Source organism: Ascaphus truei, chromosome 1 (assembly GCF_040206685.1).
Source record: "Ascaphus truei isolate aAscTru1 chromosome 1, aAscTru1.hap1, whole genome shotgun sequence".
NCBI classification, from domain to species: Eukaryota; Metazoa; Chordata; class Amphibia; order Anura; family Ascaphidae; genus Ascaphus; species Ascaphus truei.
Window position 1 is genome coordinate 82,135,819 of NC_134483.1, and position 18,841 is coordinate 82,154,659.

General features: G+C 46.2%; 1 protein-coding gene across 9 annotated transcripts in view; it reads left to right on the top strand.

The window, feature by feature from the left end:
• MAST4 (microtubule associated serine/threonine kinase family member 4) overlaps positions 1–18,841 on the top strand; it is a 607,818-nt gene that overhangs the window by 413,219 nt on the left and 175,758 nt on the right. The window contains exon 1 of one of the 9 annotated variants that reach the window (XM_075590453.1): positions 15,413–15,943. The exons of 7 other annotated variants lie outside the window; for them this stretch is intronic. In XM_075590453.1, the coding sequence (XP_075446568.1) occupies positions 15,858–15,943 (86 nt within the window). In that variant the 5' untranslated portion in view covers positions 15,413–15,857. Of the gene's footprint in view, positions 1–15,412; positions 15,944–18,841 lie in introns of those variants that run through there. One more of the 9 variants, XM_075590462.1, reaches the window with a different exon arrangement.

Genomic DNA, 18,841 nt, shown 5'->3' on the forward strand with positions numbered 1-18,841 from the left:
GTCTGCAGGTAGCAAACATACTTGCAGTCAAAACAGAGAGACACTCCAAAGAAATCTAAACTGACAGGGCAATAATATACATAAAAAATACATAAATGACAAAAAACATTTTTAAAAATGCATAAACACTTCAATATAAACACACCTTAATATATAGGTTATAAAAAATGGAGCTTTGTACAGGAACAAAAAGAAAAAGTGGGGGACTGAGATGTTAAAATACTACAGAGAATAATTTGTTTCTTTGAGACTATATACATATGTAGCATATACTGTATAATAGCTACCTACTGTACTGAACTGGGTGGCATAGCTACAAAGTAGTTAAATTGTTGGAGTACAGCTCATAACAAGCCAAACAAATGTTCACAACTAGATACTGGATATGTACACAATTGTAAATCCAGTGTAGCCCCCTTTCCCCCTGTGGCAGGGCGACTATGTGTGCTGCTATACCTGTGTGGCAAACAGGAGGCCTGATCCTCCGCCACTGGGGAGCCTGGGGTGTATGTATATCTACTAAACAGGGCCTCCACCTGAGAAGGATCCTCACATAGTAGGATAACCCCCCCCCCAAGACAATATGCCCAGTAATACACAAACAGAGTATGGGGAACAGTACTGTATATACTGGGAGGTAATAAACAATGACAACAATAGGAACAGCAATAGACATATATGTATACCAACCCACGGAATATCCCCACAATACTTGGGTGCAGGGGCACCAGTGTCCCAGTGTCCAGACCCCAATGGCCTTTCCCACCCCCAAGTGTGAGACAGCGTTGCCCACGTGAATGTTGGTGCATTTATGCGGATACCTTCCCGGGCGCTCCAGCCCCTGGGTGTAGCTGAGCAACAGTCAGTGGGCAGTCTGCTCCAACGACGCCTTCCGCCTCTGTGTGGGGTGGTCTCCAGCAGGAGTGTCCCACCATAGATAGTCTCTGAACGTAGGTGGTCTGATCCCAGACCACAAGTTACGCATCACTGCGTGGTGTAGACACTGTGTCCCTGATACTGCACAACACAGGGAAAAGGGTCCCTAACTATGGGCTTCCCCAAACAGCTGCTGGTGCTTACTGTGAGCCCGGGACTAACTGGGGCCTGCAGGGGAAAGCTGGCCTAGTCCAGGGCTACTGGCACCTGGAACCCTACTGTACCTTCCTCTTCTGTACCCTCCTCCCAACTGCCCTACTGCCCTAACTGTTATCACTGTTCTAACTGTTTTAAATGCAGCAGCCCTATTGGCTGTCTGGAAACATGTTGTCTGCAGCCCCTGAGGCTGCTGGGACTTGTAGTATGGATGTAATGGCCGCCGCTGGCATTATACTGGGCATGCGCCAGGTGTACAAAGATGGCCGCCGCAACTCTAGATACTATCAGCGCATGTGCACGCACAAATAAAATGGCGGAGCACCGGTGACCCGCTCGCCATCTCACAATCTCCCTGCAGCAACCACACAGCTGTCCCCCTTACGCAGCCCGGAGGTAACAGGGTAGACCTGGCTGCATAAGTTTAAAAGAATAGTGGATATACTGTGTAAAAACTATTTGAACTTAATTTACACATAATCAGGGTTGAGGAGCTGACTCCTCACCATACCAATCTATACAAAGGAAAATCAGTAAAGAGGAAAATCTGTAGCCAAGTATATATTATTTTTTGATGTAGAGTGGGGGGGGGGAGGGAGGGAAGGGCTTAGCCTAAGCGTAGGGTTACCTATATTTAATTATGATAAAATAAACACATAGTACAAAGTATATTTGTATTTCTTTTAGATTTTGTTTTGTCATTTATTTATCATTTATGTATATTTTTGCCCTTTCAGTTTGTCTCTGTCTATGGATTGCAACTATGTTTGCTTCCTGCAGACCTTGTTAGTGTTTCCACATGTGAGGATAGGTGTATACACTTAATAAACAGACCAACGAACTGTGCTCTGGTACTATTTAAAAGACTCACCTGCCACAATCGGATACATACTCCTGAGGAAGTGAATCGGATTTACGAAACGCGTAGGGCATTGTGGGAATTCTCCCACGACGTTCATGCAATATCACCTGGTGTTCCTGTACCTGGAGGTGTACGGCGCAGCGAGACTGAGCTGTCGCAACAAGAGGGTTGCAGCGTGGAGGCAGATTTGCCAGGTTCTTCTGTGTAACTCTGGAGTAGCAGGCCCCTCCTCCCCTCTTGCTATATTAGGACACTCCTGTCCGTGCGGGAGATACACGGATCACCAACGGACGCGCGCAGGAGCAATCCGTGGAGTATCCTGACTACCTGTCCGAGCCTCGAACTGGTGGTATATGCGTTAAAGAATTGTTTTCCTGTAAGGGCAATGCTATTTATCTTTACTTTTTTTTTTTATAAGTAAAAGTTTGTACACTATTGCTTGTCTCTGCGCTCTTCTTTTTTTCTCTTTCCAATTGCTTAGGTTGTGAGCCACCTGAGATAAGATGCGTGATGAATATTCACGATAATAACCCTTTAAGAGTCAACGAATTTAAGAATTTCATTTCCCTTTGAACACTTGCAACTATTTTGCTATATACTTCTTGATATATGGACATTTCTTTTTACTTTTTTTGTGTCTCATCATAACACAGATAAAGTATTGTTATAGTTGCACTTTTTACTACTACACAACTGTATTTATTATTGACCATATTGTCTTAGGATCTACTTAGCATGTCGTTTTCACACACTAGTTATTTTAGATTATATATTTGTTTGACCCATTATTTGGTAGTATTCACTTAGCACACCTTTATATCTCTTCCATAATGTGCTGTATGTAGTAATTTTTTACTCTGGGAGACCTTTCAGTGAAATTATGTATTAGAGGTATGCATGTGGTGGGTATGAATGATCTTACCCATTCACTACCTTCTTTAATTTCCTGTGGCCTGATTTATGATTTAAAATGCTGTTCTGCAAAGTGAAACAGGAGTCGCAGAAAGTTGAAATTCCTCTCCGATGATAAACTGAGGGACAAGAAAAATTGTATATAAAATAAATTTAAATTTAGCATAGGTTGAACTTGATGGACGTACGTCTTTTTTCTACCTTATCTACTACGTAACTATATGTAACTATGTAAATGGCAATGTGTAAAACCTTTACATTAGTAATGTTATGGATAGATGCATTTTTAGCCTTTCCATTGTATGTTATGGACTGAACGCCGTTAAGCCACTTAATGACATTAATATTTAGTAGATACGGCGTACTAGCGTGACGTCACCAATGTCAATAGTGTAATGTTAACTTTGGTTAACCCTACGTTAAGAGCATAGCGTTGGTATTTATGGCAGTTAGTAAACATTTTGTGCAAATGATATAATCATTAGCCTTTATCATGAGCACACCCCATCTACTACACTCTATTAAGATTAACGCCTCTCAATAACATGACTTTAAAAAAGTCAGAGCTACATTTGGATCTAGCTGTGACTTATTACCAAGTGTATACTTTCAATATTGGATAAAGGTTAATTCAATTGACATTTATCTATGTTGTAATATGTCAACACCCTAGTGGCCCAAGTGGTCAGCTAGTCATAAGTAGCCCATAACTTGCCACTAATGGCTACAAAGACCTCTGACTACACTAACTACCTTGCCTACCTTGTAATGCCTTGCTAATAACTATGGCAGGTAAGTGGTTAACTCTTACATATAAATGCAGAAACATACATATAAAAAACATTGCAATCTCTCTCAAATTATAAGTGGGTCATTAACCCATTGAGTTCCAGGTAGTCTCATTGGCACCCAAGGGGTTCATGAAATAAAAATCACTTGCCCCATCAATGTAGATGGGTCCCATACTCTATAATACCATAACCCACCAAATATTACAAAAACCAACTCTAGAAGTAATCCATTGTTACAATGTCCTAACCATTTACAAAACATAAGCCCCTATCTTTCATAATAAAATAATAATAATAAAAAAAATCAATTGACCAATGATTTAGATTCAATACATTGTCGTCATGCAAAAAGAAGGTCCATCGTCAATCTTGATTATAGCCCTCAGCCGTTGCTTCAAGAATAATACTCTAAGGGTACTGATCAAGGAATACATAATTTCTTAATTTTTTATCAACTGCAGCCCCATCCTCAAAATCTTCTTTCCACTGCTGACTAGCCATGTTATGTGATGGTGTGGACCTTTTATGTAGGGCCTATCACCCTCACGTATAAGAACCATGTGTTACAATCAATCCCATTGGTTGATTTTAACATGCGTGTGACTCAACCAATTTAATTGGGTTGCTTGATGTAAATAATCAAATTGGGTAATTTAACTAAATGTTAATACCAATCCATCTGATTTCTTGATTCTAACACATGGTGCTTAATCTTTGGACTTGGAGAGACAGAGATGACTTTGATCTCTGTTTTCCTTGACCTCTACAGCATTTGATACTATGGACAATGGGATTTTAATAGAGTGCTTGAAGGATTGGGTGGCAGTCTTCAGCTGGTTCAAATCTTTTCTGACTGGCAGGACAGTTTATTCAGGAGAATACTCCTATGCACCAGTGCCCCTGTCATGTGAAGTGCTACAGAGTTCTCTCATATCTCCCATGTTATTTGCGATATATATGCTACCATTGGGTGACACTATGAGACAATAGGGCTGGGTTAAGCTTGCAGTTAGGTTGGGGGTTCCCAGTTGCTAAACCCTCGGCTGTCACGTGATCAAATCCTCATTCTTTCACCCGAGGCATATAGCCAGAATTAGGCATTTGATTGCCCTAAGGATCTCTCTAGGCCGGTTCATGCATTTGTGTCCTCACACCTGGATTTCTACAATGCAGTTTACCTGGGACTTTTGGAAACACAGCTGCCACCTGCAGCTTGTGCAGAATGCTGCGGCCAACTTGTTAATTTTAGAGAATATATATTGGAAAAAAATGTGTGGCTAATCGGATGCACAAAAAGGCATTTCAAAGAGGGAAAAAAAGTGGGAACCAGTTCCAAAGATTATGGTAACATACAAAGGGCTTGCACTGAAATTACTGTGGAGGATCAACACTGAGAACTCCAAAACGACTGCAGTGTGAATATCAAAAATTAAATCTATTATATAAATACAGTATACATATTACAAAATGTATATACAAATACTACTAAATGATATTTTGAAATGTCCAAAACACCAGGCTAACCTCAATGTGAATATGAGTAATATATAGATATAAGTCTAATGGAAAGGTGCCCTGCGTATATGTGTATCCCTGCGTAAACCGCTGACAAAAATGTAGGTAAAGACAAATACTATATACTCTAGTTATAACTAAAATAGCATTCACTAAATAGTATATCAGATAAATGTTTTATTTTCTTGGGAACCAGAAGGTTCCTGGAACCTTGGTTTTCCCAGTGTTCAGTGGTCTGTGGTTTTTCAGCAGGATTCCTCTCATTACTCTGCTCAATCATTTATGGCGCATTGCTGCTTCCAGGAGCAGATGGGGAATCATTGGAAACCATTATTAATGACAAGATGTGGGCATCTATCTGGCCATTTTTTTTTTCCATTTAATTCTTTACCATATTGTAAATATTTTCCCAGTCTTGGGGTCTGAGGAACATATATGTGTGAGAACACATTTGAATGTTTGGTATAATGATACAATTATTATTCTAAAGTTAATATCAGCTTTTAATGAATTTCTTTTTGATGGAGCTTGTGACGCTTTGTGGAATCCCAGAGTTCCAAATGACAAGTCTAAAAACCATAATAGCTACTGATTCCATGACAGTTATTTGCATTGTGGTTTATTAATTGAGTGGAGATTAACAGAAACAGGCAACTTCACTGTAAACACTTTATTTGATATAAACCAATAATCGTGATCAAAGTGTAATGGTTTAGGTGCAGGTGGGTAGGAAAAACCACTGCAATTTTTATTTACAAATCTAAATTTTGCACCTTTAAAAAAAAGAAAAGAAAAATGGTTTATATTAAAATTGTGCCTCCTTTTTGTTCTTAAGACATTCAGCTAATGGAAACCTTTTGAAAAAGAGATCCCTATTTTTGTCCTCATTAAACAGAATCAATTTTATAAGAATTGATGTTGATCATTTTATTTTCCATAACTTAAGGTAGTTGAGAAGACAGAGGTATATTTGATTTGTCGCATTATGAAACCGGTAATGCTAAAAAGGCAGTAAAGTGAGTAAGGACAAACATGAAATCTGAATCAATTGAGCCATGAAGCTGATGTTTAGGTGATGGGGTTATCGATATTTATCTAGAATGCTTAATTTTTAAAAGACTTGAGGCACCAACACTGTGACGCCAGAGTGCTCCACATTTGGTTTAATGGCGAAATGAGCAATGACGGAGTAGTGAGGAGCCTATTATCATGTTACTAATGTTGAGTTCATGAGCAGACATTAAAAAAAACAGATGAGATCTTTTAATAAGACGTAAGCGTCAGGTTTCATGTACTCCTCCCCTTGCTGCTAAACAGCTGTGATAAAGAGCTGTACTCGGCTCAAAAGGTTAGCTATTTCAAGGCAGCAGCAGGGTGCGCCAGAGAGACGGTATCTCCACAATAGTGAGCCTGGTATGAACGATGCCAGTTCTCATCTGATGACGGAATGTTCCCTAGATTTGCATGGAAGTGCATGTGTGTTAACCAGTCTCTCTCCCTCTCTTTTTTTTTTTTTTTTTTTTTTAATGTTTTGATGTGAATTTTTCTTTATCGGAAACAAGACATACTATTTGCATTCTAAAGTTTTAAAAATGCGTGACTGTGAATGCTATTTGTTACAAGTATTGCTTTTTGAATTAGATGTTGGCCATTTTTGTTTCTAACCCGTCAATGACCTTTTCAGACAACTAAAAGTATCAGTCATCAAAATCTGGAAAATTAGCAGTAAGAAATAAAAAGAAATTTGAGGCTTGGAGAGTGGTAATAGTAGAATAAAGGATTCTGTGCAAAATCTAAAATTGAACTAATACTCAATTAGAAAAAAAAACTCCTTACGTGGTGCAAAAACACATGAAAAATAATATAAAAAAGGCAAATATAAATACAGCAAAAATATTCACCATGTTTAAAGCTATATCAATAGATGATAAATTATACAAATAGCATGGAGTCTCATGTAAGGTCCAAAGAAGGGCTGGATTTTCTTTTCATTGGAACCTCAAAGATAAATAGTAAACAGAGACGCATATCACAGAGAAGTATGTTTTTACTGATGAAATGTTAGAGAGTGAAAAGTAATGCACTCTCAATCATAATCTGTAAAATGACATGATATAGAAAGATTCGGGAACCGTTGCACATTTTTATCCACAAGGTCCCACGGGTGTGTGTCTCCTGAGTTCGACCAATGTGTCATACAGCGTCACATGATAGCACCATGACGTACAGTTCAGGCATACCCCGCATTAACATACGCAATGGGACCGGAGCATGTATGTAAAGTGAAAATGTACTTAAAGTGAAGCACTACCTTTTTTCCACTTATCGATGCATGTACTGTACTGCAATCGTCATATACGTGCATAACTGATGTAAATAATGCATGTGTAACAGGCTCTATAGTCTCCCCGCTTGCGCACAGCTTCGGTACAGGTAGGGAGCCGGTATTGCTGTTCAGGACGTGCTGACAGGCGCATGCGTGAGCTGCCGTTTGCCTATTGGGCGACATGTACTTACTCGCGAGTGTACTTAAAGTGAGTGTACTTAAAACGGGGTATGCCTGTATTACACACCGGCCCTACCCGGGAGGGATGCATCCTTGGGACTGTGTGGAGAAAAACTTGATTGGCTTAAGGAATGTGGGAAATAAAGTTGGTGTAAAATTGTAACTGTATGACATTGTTTTGAATAAAGGTCACTCACTGTCTGAAATTTCAGCCAAATAGGAAAGAAGCGCACTACAGATTTCCGCAAAAAAAATCAAATGAAATCTCAAAAAAAAAAAGAAGCTTGTTTTGGCTATCACAGTAGCCCTTTTCAAGGATATAACGACCTTAAAACCCACATCCACCTTGTATCTATAGTGCAAACTAATAACCAGTGTCTAAGGTGGGACTGCAACGTTGAGGGGGGCACGTGTGTCATAATAGTCCCACACCTCTCAGCTGATGATGCAATGATTTCTCCAATCAAAACGCTGTCCTTTGCCAATCGCAGAACATTTGTCTCTCAAGGCATCTTGACTTTGTTTGTAACGTGACTCCTGCTTGTAAGTTCCATCAAATATATCGTTATGTCTTTCTTTTCTAAACTTTGGATATCATGATGTCATCGTGTTTTCTGACTTGCGCACTATGTTGCCGGAGCGGAGTTGGCATTCGTAATAGCAACGTAGAGAGGAGAGAATATTAAAGGAGCAAAACAAGCCATTTTTTTTTAAACGTAGAGTATTGAAGCTGGGGGGCTCCAGAACTGAACTCCATTAATTTCAGCTCCAGAAATACTCTCTGCAGTTTAAAGCTCTCGTGTCACATAGGCCAATAGGTAGCCACACCGCTACTTCCTGTTTATCTGAAGGGTCCAAAGGGTCCGGGATCTTTGAAAATCAGCCATAATGTGAACCCAATACCAACTAGCATATGTACACAGTTAGGTCCGGAAATATATGGACACTGATGCAAGTTTTGTTATTTCAGCTGTGTACCAAAATACATTCAAGTTATAGTTAAATAATGAATATGGGCTTAAAGTGCAGTCTGTCAGCTTTAATTTGAGGGTATTCACATCCACATTGGAGGAAGGGTTTAGGAATTACATCTCGTTAATATGTAGCCCCCTCTTTTTCAAGGGACCAAAAGTAATTGGACAATTGACTCAAAAGCTGTTTCATGGACAGGTGTGGGCTATTCCTTCGTTATTTCATCATCAATTAAGCCTGTGAAAGGTCTGAAGTTGATTCCAGGTGTGGCATTCGCATTTGGAAGCTTTTGCAGTGAACCCACAACCAGCGGTCAAAGGAGCTCTCAGTGCAAGTGAAACAGGGCATCCTTAGGCTGTAAAAAAAAGAAAATCCATCAGAGAGATAGCAGGAACATTAGGAGTGGCCAAATCAACAGTTTTGTACATTCTGAGAAGAAAAAAAAAGAACGCACTGGTGAGCTCTGCAACACAAAAAGGCCTGGACGTTCACGGAAGACAACAGTGGTGGATGATCGTAGGAACCTTTCCATGGTAAAGAAAAACCCCTTCAAAACGCCCAACCAAGTGAAGAACTATTTGTTACAAGTAGGCATATATCTAAGTCTACCATAAAGAGAAGACTTCAAGAGAGCAAATACAGAGGGTTCACCACAAGGTGCAAACCATTCATAAGCCTCAAGAATAGAAAGGCCAGATTAGACTTTGCCAAACAATATCTAAAAAAGCAGGGCCAGTTCTGGAACAGCATTCTTTGGACAGATGAAACTAAGATCAACCTGTACCAGAATGATGGGAAGAAAAAAGTATAGAGAAGTCTTGGAACGGCTCATGATCCGAAGCATACCACATCATCTGTAAAACACGGTGGAGGCAGTGTGATGGCATGGGCATGCATGGCTTACAATGTCACTGGGTCACTAGTGTTTATTGATGAAGTGACAGAAGACAGAAGCAGCCGGATGAATTCTGAAGTGTATAGGGATATATTGTCTGCTCAGATTCAGCCAAATTCAGTGAAGTTGATTGGACGGCACTTCACTTTACAGATGGATAATGACCCAAAACATACTGCGAAAGCAACCCAGGAGTTTTTTTAGGCAAAGAAGTGGAATATGCTGCAATGGCCGAGTCAATCACCTGATCTCAACCCGATCGAGCATGCATTTCACTTGCTGAAGACAAAACTTAAGGCAGAAAGACCCATTAACAAACAACAACTGAAGACAGCAGCAGTAAAGGCCTAGCATAGCATCACAAAGGAGGAAACCCAGCGTTTGATGATGTCCATGCTTTCCAGACTTCAAGCAGTCATTGCCTGCAAAGGATTAAGGATTAGGACAAAATATTAAAAATGAACATTTTATTTATGATTGTGTTCCTTTGTCCAATTACATTTTAGCCCCTGAAATAAGGGGACTGTGTGAAAATGGTTGCAATTCCTAAAAGTTTCATACGATATTTTTGTTCAACCCCTTGAATTAAAGCTGAAAGTTTGCACTTCTATTGCATCTATTCTATTGCACCTCGGTTGTTTCATTTCAAATCCATTGTGGTGGTTTACAAAGCCAAAATTATGAAAATTGTGTCAGTGTCCAATTATTTCCGGACCTAACTGTGTATACTTCCCCACTCCCTCTCTCTCCCTCCCCCCACTCCCTCTCTCTCCCTCCCCCCGCACCCTGGCTCTCCTTCCCCCCTGCTCCCTTTCTCTCCCTCCCCCCGCTCCCTCACTCGCCCTCCCCCCGCTCCCTCCCTCCTCTCCCCCCCCGCTCCCCTCTCTCCCTCCCCCCACGCCTCCTCTCTCCCTCCCCCACGCCTCCTCTCTCCCTCCCCCCATGCCTCCTCTCTCCCTCCCCACCACTCCCTCTCTCTTCCTCCCACCACTCCCTCTCTCTCCCTCCCCCCACTCCCTCTCTCTCCTTCCCCCCCACTCCATGGCTCTCCTTCCCCCCCACTCCCTGGCTCTCCTTCCCCCCACTCGCTTTCTCTCCCTCCCCCGCTCCCTTTCTCTCCCTCCCCCGCTCCCTTTCTCTCCCTCCCCCGCTCCCTTTTTCTCCCTCCCCCCGCTCCCTTTTTCTCCCTCCCCCCGCTCCCTTTCTCTCCCTCCCCCCGCTCCCTTTCTCTCCCTCCCCCCGCTCCCTTTCTCTCCCTCCCCCCGCTCCCTCTCTCTCCCCCTGCTCCCTCTCTCTCCCTCCCCCCCCCACGCCTCCTCTCTCCCTCCCCCCACGTCTCTCTCCCTCCCCCTACTCCCTCTCTCTCCCTCCCACCACTTCCTCTCCCTCCCACCACTCCCTCTCTCTCCCTCCCCCCACGCCCTCTCTCTCCTTCCCCCTACTCCCTCTCTCTCCCTCCCCCTACTCCCTCTCTCTCCCTCCACCTACTCCCTCTTTCTCCCTCCCCCCACTCCGTCTCTCTCCCTCCCCCCCATCCCTCTCTATCCCTCCCCCCACTCCCTCTCTATCCCTCCCCCCACTCCCTCTCTATCCCTCCCCCACTCCCTCTCTATCCCTCCCCCATTCTCTCTCTATCCCTCCCCCATTCCCTCTCTATCCCTCCCCCCACTCCCTCTCTATCCCTCCCCCCACTCCCTCTCTATCCCTCCCCCCACCCCCTCTCTATCCCTCCCACCCGCTCCTCTCTCCCTCCCTCGCTCCTCTCTCCCTCCCACCCGCTCCTCTCTCCCTCCCACCTGCTCCTTTCTCCCTCCCTCCCTCCCCCCCTCTCTCCCTCCGCCCTCCTCTCTCCCTCCCACCCTCTCCTCTCTCCCTCCCCCTGCTCCTCTCTCCCTCTCTCCCCCGCTCCTCTCTCCCTCTCTCCCCCGCTCCTCTCTCCCTCTCCCCCCGCTCCTCTCTCCCCCCGCTCCTCTCTCCCCCCCGCTCCTCTCTCCCTCCCCCCGCTGCTCTCCCTCCCCTCGTTCCTCTCTCCCTCCCCCCTGCTCCTCTCTCCCTCCCCCCGCTCCTCTCCCTCCCTCCCCCCGCTCCTCGCTCCCTCCCTCCCCCCTGCTCCTCGCTCCCTCCCATCCCCTGCTCCTCTCCATCCTCCCCCGCTCCTCTCTCCATCCTGCCCCGCTCCTCTCTCCATCCTCCCTCGCTCCTCTCCATCCTCCCCCGCTCCTCTTTCCCTCCCCCCCTCTCTCCCTCCCCCCTCTCTCCCTCCCCCCTCTCTCCCTCCCTCCCTCCCTCCGCACCTCTCCATCCTCCCCCGCTCCTCTCCATCCTCCCCCACTCCTCTCTCCATCCTGCCCCGCTCCTCTCTCCCTCCCCCCGCTCCTCTCTCCCTCCCTCCCCTCTGCTCCTCTCTCCCTCCCCCCTCTCTCCCTCCCTCCCGCCGCTCCTCTCTCCCTCCCTCCCCCCCTCTCTCCCTCCCCCCTCTCTAACTCCCTCCCCCCCTCTCTCCCTCCCTCCCCCCCGCTCCTCTCTCCCTCCCTCCCCCCAATCCTCCCTCCCCCCCGCTCCTCTATCCCTCCCTCCCCCCGCTCCTCTCTCCCTCCCTACCTCCGCTCCTCCCTCCCCCCTGCTCCTCCCTCCCTCCCCCCCGCTCCTCCCTCTCCCCGCTCCTCCCTCCCTCTCCCTGCTCCTCTCTCCCTCCCCCCCGCTCCTCTCTCCCTCCCCCCGCTCCTCTCTCCCTCCCCCCGCTCCTCTCCCTCCCCCCGCTCCTCTCCCTCCCCCGGTCCTCTCCCTCCCTCGCTCCTCTCTCCCTCCTCCCCCGCTCCTCTCTCCCTCCTCCCCCGCTCCTCTCTCCCTCCTCCCCCGCTCCTCTCTCCCTCCTCCCCCGCTCCTCTCTCCCTCCTCCCCCGCTCCTCTCTCCCTCCTCCCCGCTCCTCTCTCCCTCCTTCACCGCTCCTCTCTCCCTCCTTCACCGCTCCTCCCTCCCCCCTGCTCCTCCCTCCCTCTCCCCGCTCCTCCCTACCTCTCCCTGCTCCTCTCTCCCTCCCCCCCGCTCCTCTCTCCCTCCCCCCGCTCCTCTCTCCCTCCCCCCGCTCCTCTCTCCCTCCCCCCGCTCCTCTCTCCCTCCCCCCGCTCCTCTCCCTCCCCCCGCTCCTCTCCCTCCCCCGGTCCTCTCCCTCCCCCGCTCCTCTCTCCCTCCCTCCCACCGCTCCTCCCTCCCTCCCACCGCTCCTCCCTCCCTCCCACCGCTCCTCTCTCCCTCCCTCCCCCCGCTCCTCTCTCCCTCCCCCCGCTCCTCTCTCCCTCCCCCCGCTCCTCTCTCCCTCCCTCCCCCCACTCCTCTCTCCCTCCCCCCACTCCTCTCTCCCTCCCCTGCTCCTCTCTCCTTCCCTCCCCTCTCTCCCTCCCTCCCCCCGCTCCTCCCTCCCTCCCCCGCTCCTCTCTCCCTCCCACCCTCTCCTCTCTCCCTCCTCCCCCGCTCCTCTCTCCCTCCTCCCCCGCTCCCCTCTCTCCCTCCCTTCCCCCGCTCCTCTCTCCCTCCCCCGCTCCTCTCTCCCTCCCTCCCCCCGCTCCTCTCTCCCTCCCTCCCCCCGCTCCTCTCTCCCTCCCTCCCCCCGCTCCTCTCTCCCTCCCTTCCCCCGCTCCTCTCTCCCTCCCTTCCACCGCTCCTCTCTCCCTCCCTCCCCACGCTCCTCTCTCCCTCCCCCCGCTCCTCTCTCCCTCCCCCGCTCCTCTCTCCCCGCTCCTCTCTCCCTCCCCCCGCTCCTCTCTCCCTCCCCCCGCTCCTCTCTCCCTCCCCCCGCTCCTCTCTCCCTCCCCCCGCTCCTCTCCCTCCCCCCGCTCCTCTCTCCTTCCCTCCCCTCTCTCCCTCCCTCCCCCCCCTCCTCTCTCCCTCCCTCCCCCCGCTCCTCTCTCCCTCCCTCCCCCCGCTCCTCTCTCCCTCCCTTCCCCCGCTCCTCTCTCCCTCCCCCCGCTCCTCTCTCCCTCCCCCCGCTCCTCTCTCCCTCCCCCCGCTCCTCTCTCCCTCCCCCCGCTCCTCTCTCCCTCCCCCCGCTCCTCTCTCCTTCCCTCCCTCCCCCCGCTCCTCTCCCTCCCCCCGCTCCTCCCTCCCTCCCCCCGCTCCTCTCTCCCTCCTTCCCCCTGCTCCTCTCTCCCTCCCTCCCCCCGCTCCTCTCTCCCTCCCTCCCCCTGCTCCTCTCTCCCTCCCCCCGCTCCTCTCTCCCTCCCCCCTCTCCCTCCCCCCTCTCCTCTCTCCCTCTCTCCCCCGCTCCTCTCTCCCTCTCTCCCCTGCTCCTCTCTCCCTCCCTCCCCCCGCTCCTCTCTCCCTCCCTCCCCCCGCTCCTCTCTCCCTCTCTCCCCCCGCTCCTCTCTCCCTCTCTCCCCCGCTCCTCTCTCCCTCTCTCCCCCGCTCCTCTCTCCCTCTCTCCCCCGCTCCTCTCTCCCTCCCCCTGCTCTCTCCTTCCATCTCTCTCTCTCTTCTGCCCCTCACTCTCTTTAAAAATTATACTTGGGTAGAGGCCTCTTGCAGGAAGAACCCCACGGTGGCGGGGAGTTGGGAAACCGCGGCCAGGTGCGGAAGTTGGGCCGAACCTCTGCCGTTGTCCAGCTGGAAGCACCCTGGGTGGGGGAGGGGGTGGTGTTTAGAGGGCCCTGCAGTGAAGGGCTGGGACCCCATGGGACGTGGTGGCCCTGGCATCCCAATGCAGAAATTGTGCCAGACTTTTGGGCGGACCAAACTTCCAGCATCGACCAGCCAGCTATCTCCCCGGAGCCACCACACCTGTAAAGCTTAAAACCGCAACCCTGCCAATTTTAAAGTATTCTTTACCAGAATATATACCGAGGGTCATTTGGGAATCCTCTATAGCTGAACCACTCTATGTATAGCTGAACACTCTATGTGTTATTCTTCACTGCCCTGCCCCCCACGAGTCCCCCACCAGTCCCCCACACTCTGGTTTGTATTCTGTTCCAAAAACAAACATGTCATATAAAAATAGGTAAATTGCAAAGATAATTAAATCTTTTCTGCATTCTGGGTTGCTGTCTTCTCTGGAGTGACAAGATAAAGTTGGTTTTAGAATTCAAGATGTTGGGTTAAAATCTGGACATTTTATCAATCTTGTATCAAACTAAATCATGCATTAAAAAAAAAACCACTGGATAAATACTTTTTATTAACCTTAACGTTCCACTGCCATTAATTCACTTTGCTCCTAGGAGGGACTGTCCCTTTAAGAGACTGATATGGTTTAAAAAGTTGGAGAATGGTCCTACACCTCAAGTCCTCCCTCCCTCCCCCAGCAGCTTCATTTATGCTTTGGCAGGTTTGCCTGTGTTTTAAACGCTACATTTTAAGCAAACTTCTATTGGCAGAATAAAGGAAGTGGCATTGCCCATCAGCAACAGCAGAAGGTGTTCGATTTCACCTTTACAATGTGATAATCCCTGTAGTGAGCAAGTTGCTGCGTGTTATGATTTCCCACAAGCCTGTGCTGCTTTTAAACGTTCGCTTGCACACCCGAGCCAGATACTTTGCTGTCAGTGCTTCCTAGTCCATGGTGTACATGATAGAGTAAAGATTTTTATACGCATGTCTTTTTCTTCCTATCTTTTTTTCCCCAATGTATCTGAGAGTTCTCATTTTTATCCATCTTTATTTCAACACTGAGACTAGATCAAAGGTGACAGGTTTATGCCAAAGAGAGCAGCTTATTTGAAAGTGTGGGGATAGTTTGTTGTGTTTTTGTTTGTGTTGGTAGATTGGAGAGTTGAGACATGCCTATTGTGCAACGTATGTTTTTGTTTTTATTTATTTATTTATTTATTTAAAACAATTGCTAAACTTCACAGAAAACGCAGATCTGTTAAAGTGATTTCCTTCTCCCTGAAGTGGTTTCAGGAACATGCTCCTCCCCTGTGGGAATGTGGGAATGGTAGCTGCCAAACATATGACAAGGTACCTCAGTCAGAGTCGCATACAGTCAGGTTAGTCAGCAGAGCACTGAGCTCAGCTATTGTAATTCTTTGTAGTGTACTGTAGATACACGCCTTATAAACAAAGGTCAGTGTAAAAAGATGAGGGACGGATTCTAGACCCCCGTGTAGAAGACTTGTAAGTTAGAAGATCCTAAGCAAGACTTTTGTTTTTTCCCCAGCTATGTTCCAAGTTGTAAGTAAGGTGCTTTTCCACGGTACGTTTTCTCAGCTGGAAGTTTCCTTTATACATTGCTAAGATCATTGGTACGGTTAGACCCCTGTATCATGGTTTGAAACGTTTCCTGAACTGAAGAGATCAAGTTGGCATCAGGTTTCAAGATGTCAGATTCTAGTTTCTGGACAGTGCTGTCTAATTTTACGCTGCCTCACTTAAGAAGTAGGAACAAGCTCCGTCGCACACAAAGGTAAAATGAGAATGCAAACATTTTCCTCAATTTGCAGAACATATTTACTAAAGAAAAGACAAAGATATGCATTGTTTGGCAGTGTTAAGAAAGTGTATCTTTTCAGGCATGGTTTCTCAAAAATGGTAGTATTGATATGTATGTATGATGGCGTGTGTGTGTGTGTGTGTGTGTGTGTGTGTGTGTGTGTGTGTGTGTGTGTGTATGTATATATATATATATGTGTGTGTGTGTGTGTGTGTGTGTATATGTGTATATATATATATATATATATATATATATATATATATATATATATATATATATATTATCTCTTGTGTTTTAATAGCATTTAAGACGAATTGCTCCACATGTTTGGCTGTCATTCCTTCAAATATTTTTAATTTATTTAACATTTTATGTTAACATGTAAAGCAAAATCGTAATGTAGGAGAGTTTAGAGTTTGAACTTTCTGCGTTTGCAAAGCTGGTCTTGACTATAGTGAAAATGTAGATGTTCTCTGACAGAGCCGAGTACATTCTTCAGGTAAGACATGTTTGTAACACAATGTGATGACATTTTGAAACTACATTCGTTTTCTTTATGTTGCACATGCAAAAACTACAAGAACGACTTCATTCAATTTGGTGGTCTTCAATTGTTCATCTGTTCTCGACTGAGCTGAGATGGGGATAGCGTTTATTTTAACTAGCACTTCCTTTCTGTGGGATATCACTAAGGACTAGATTAACTAAAAGGTTGATATGTATTTATATAGCACAATCAGTGTACGTATTGCTTTTACAGACAGCACAGGAGATAATACACAAAGTTTCACAGGGGTGTTAAAAAGGAAGTTAAATACTAGGGATACGGTAGACTGCCCTAGAGAGTTTACAGTCTAAATAGAATAATGGGAGACTTAGGCTGAGTCCATGGTCAGCGCTAATCCGCTGACCCTCGCTGAGGCGCGTTGACGCGTGTCAGTGAGCACCTGCAGCCGCAATGAGAGCGGCTTTAGCAGGGGCTCGCGTGCGGAAGTGTAGTCGACAATTTTTTTTTTAGTTTAAGTGCTCACGGGAGCGCAGGGCCGGTCACGTGAGCAGTTCGCCCAATGAGGGTGAACCAGTTCCGTGACGTCACTGGCCCGCCCCCGGACAGCGTGCGAACTAAGGCCGGGGAAAGCACCCGCTTTCCCTCCGCCTCCGCACGGCTGAAGTCTCTATGGACTCAGCCTTAGTGTGCCATAGGCGCAAGTGTAGAATAGAACATATCTGAGGGGGCAAGTAACTGCATCAGTTATGCGATGAGTGGCCTCAGGCCTAAATTAGCCAAATGCTTTGCTGAAGAGGTGAGATTTCAGGCTTGACTTGATGAGAAATGGGAATGTATGTGGATTGCCTGGTGCTGGGGGGGAAAGAGTTCTACAGGTAGGGAACAAAAAGGGAGAGAGCTTTGTGATGTGAGAGTTCTGTATAGATGAATGGAGCAGAGAGGAGAATCTTTTTAGAATTACCACTGTATGTAGTGACAATTATTTATTCATGTATGGGTGGCAATATTAATTTCATTCGCATATAGTGTTATTTAATAGGATTTCTTGCAAAACCCAATGGCTGAAAGTTATTAAACCTCAGTGATGCCGGAGGCTACGAATGCATTGCGAAGGAATGCCTTCAGGTACCAAAGGGGTTAACATACAACATAACATAAATATAACATAAATACCTAACAAATAAAACAGAAAAGCACAACATTCATATGTGCAAACATTTATCCTGTAATAGCCTAAGTGGCCTGCTAGTCATCTATTGAGCATGAGTAGCTGGTTCATTGGGCTGCTAAGGGGCAATGCATGTTAATATGTAGTACAATCTTAATATTATATAATTGTATCACCTATTGTAAGTTGGCTAGTCTTTTCTTGCCTATGTATAAATAGTAGCCATTATATACGTAGGCAAGATGGACCGAAAAATAGAGAGGGGTAGGTGATAAAAATTGGCCACATATTTTTGCCGTTTGACATTAAACACGGATATCACTAATATTTCCATATATCAAACGATAATGAATCTACGCCTATGTGCTGAACAGGAGTCTGTGTACTCCATGCCCCACTGTCTCCTTACTAAAGAATATTCGCCCTACTAGAAAAATGTAATTGACAACTATGTCCGTTGAAAAATAATCTTAATTTCCACAGCAACCAAGCCAAAACAGACAAATATTTGATGTAAGTTTGATTTACATTTATTTAAGGAGACAATCAAGTTTTTTTCTCTGCAGGGGGGGTTGTTGAACAAAACATTAGGGGGGGGAGGGGAGAAACAAAACAAATGGCCATGACATACAGCATAGGGGTCCCAGGGGTGGCACTTTAAATGACGTAAGCTCTACATCATTAGAGCACTGAAGGGGTTAAGTGATGAAATTAGTGTAATTATATTTTAGTATTATAAAAGAAACTATAACATATATTCGAAATAATTAAAACATATATTACATTTTCCATGTGTTGTTTTGTTGTATCCTATGACCGAATGGGATTGCCTTTTAACCCACACAGCACGCAAACGTAAACATTGTTTAATCAGAGATAGATATAAATTTATATACAATTAGATTGTAAGCTCTTCGGAGCAGGGACTCCTTTTCCTAAATGTTACTTTTATATCGGAAGCACTTCCTATTACTGGTATGTGTTATTTGTATTATTTGTTATTCATATAATTGTGACGTGTATTCCTGCTGTAAAGCTCTATGTACATTAATAGCCAGGGCCGCAGACAGGTTTCTCGGGGCCCAGGACTAGAGTTATGTCCAGGCCCCCCCCTCTGCGAGTCCCCTCCCCTCCATTTCACACCTCACTCACCCCCTCTATTTCCCACCCTCTTCCCATGTATTTCTCTCCCCTC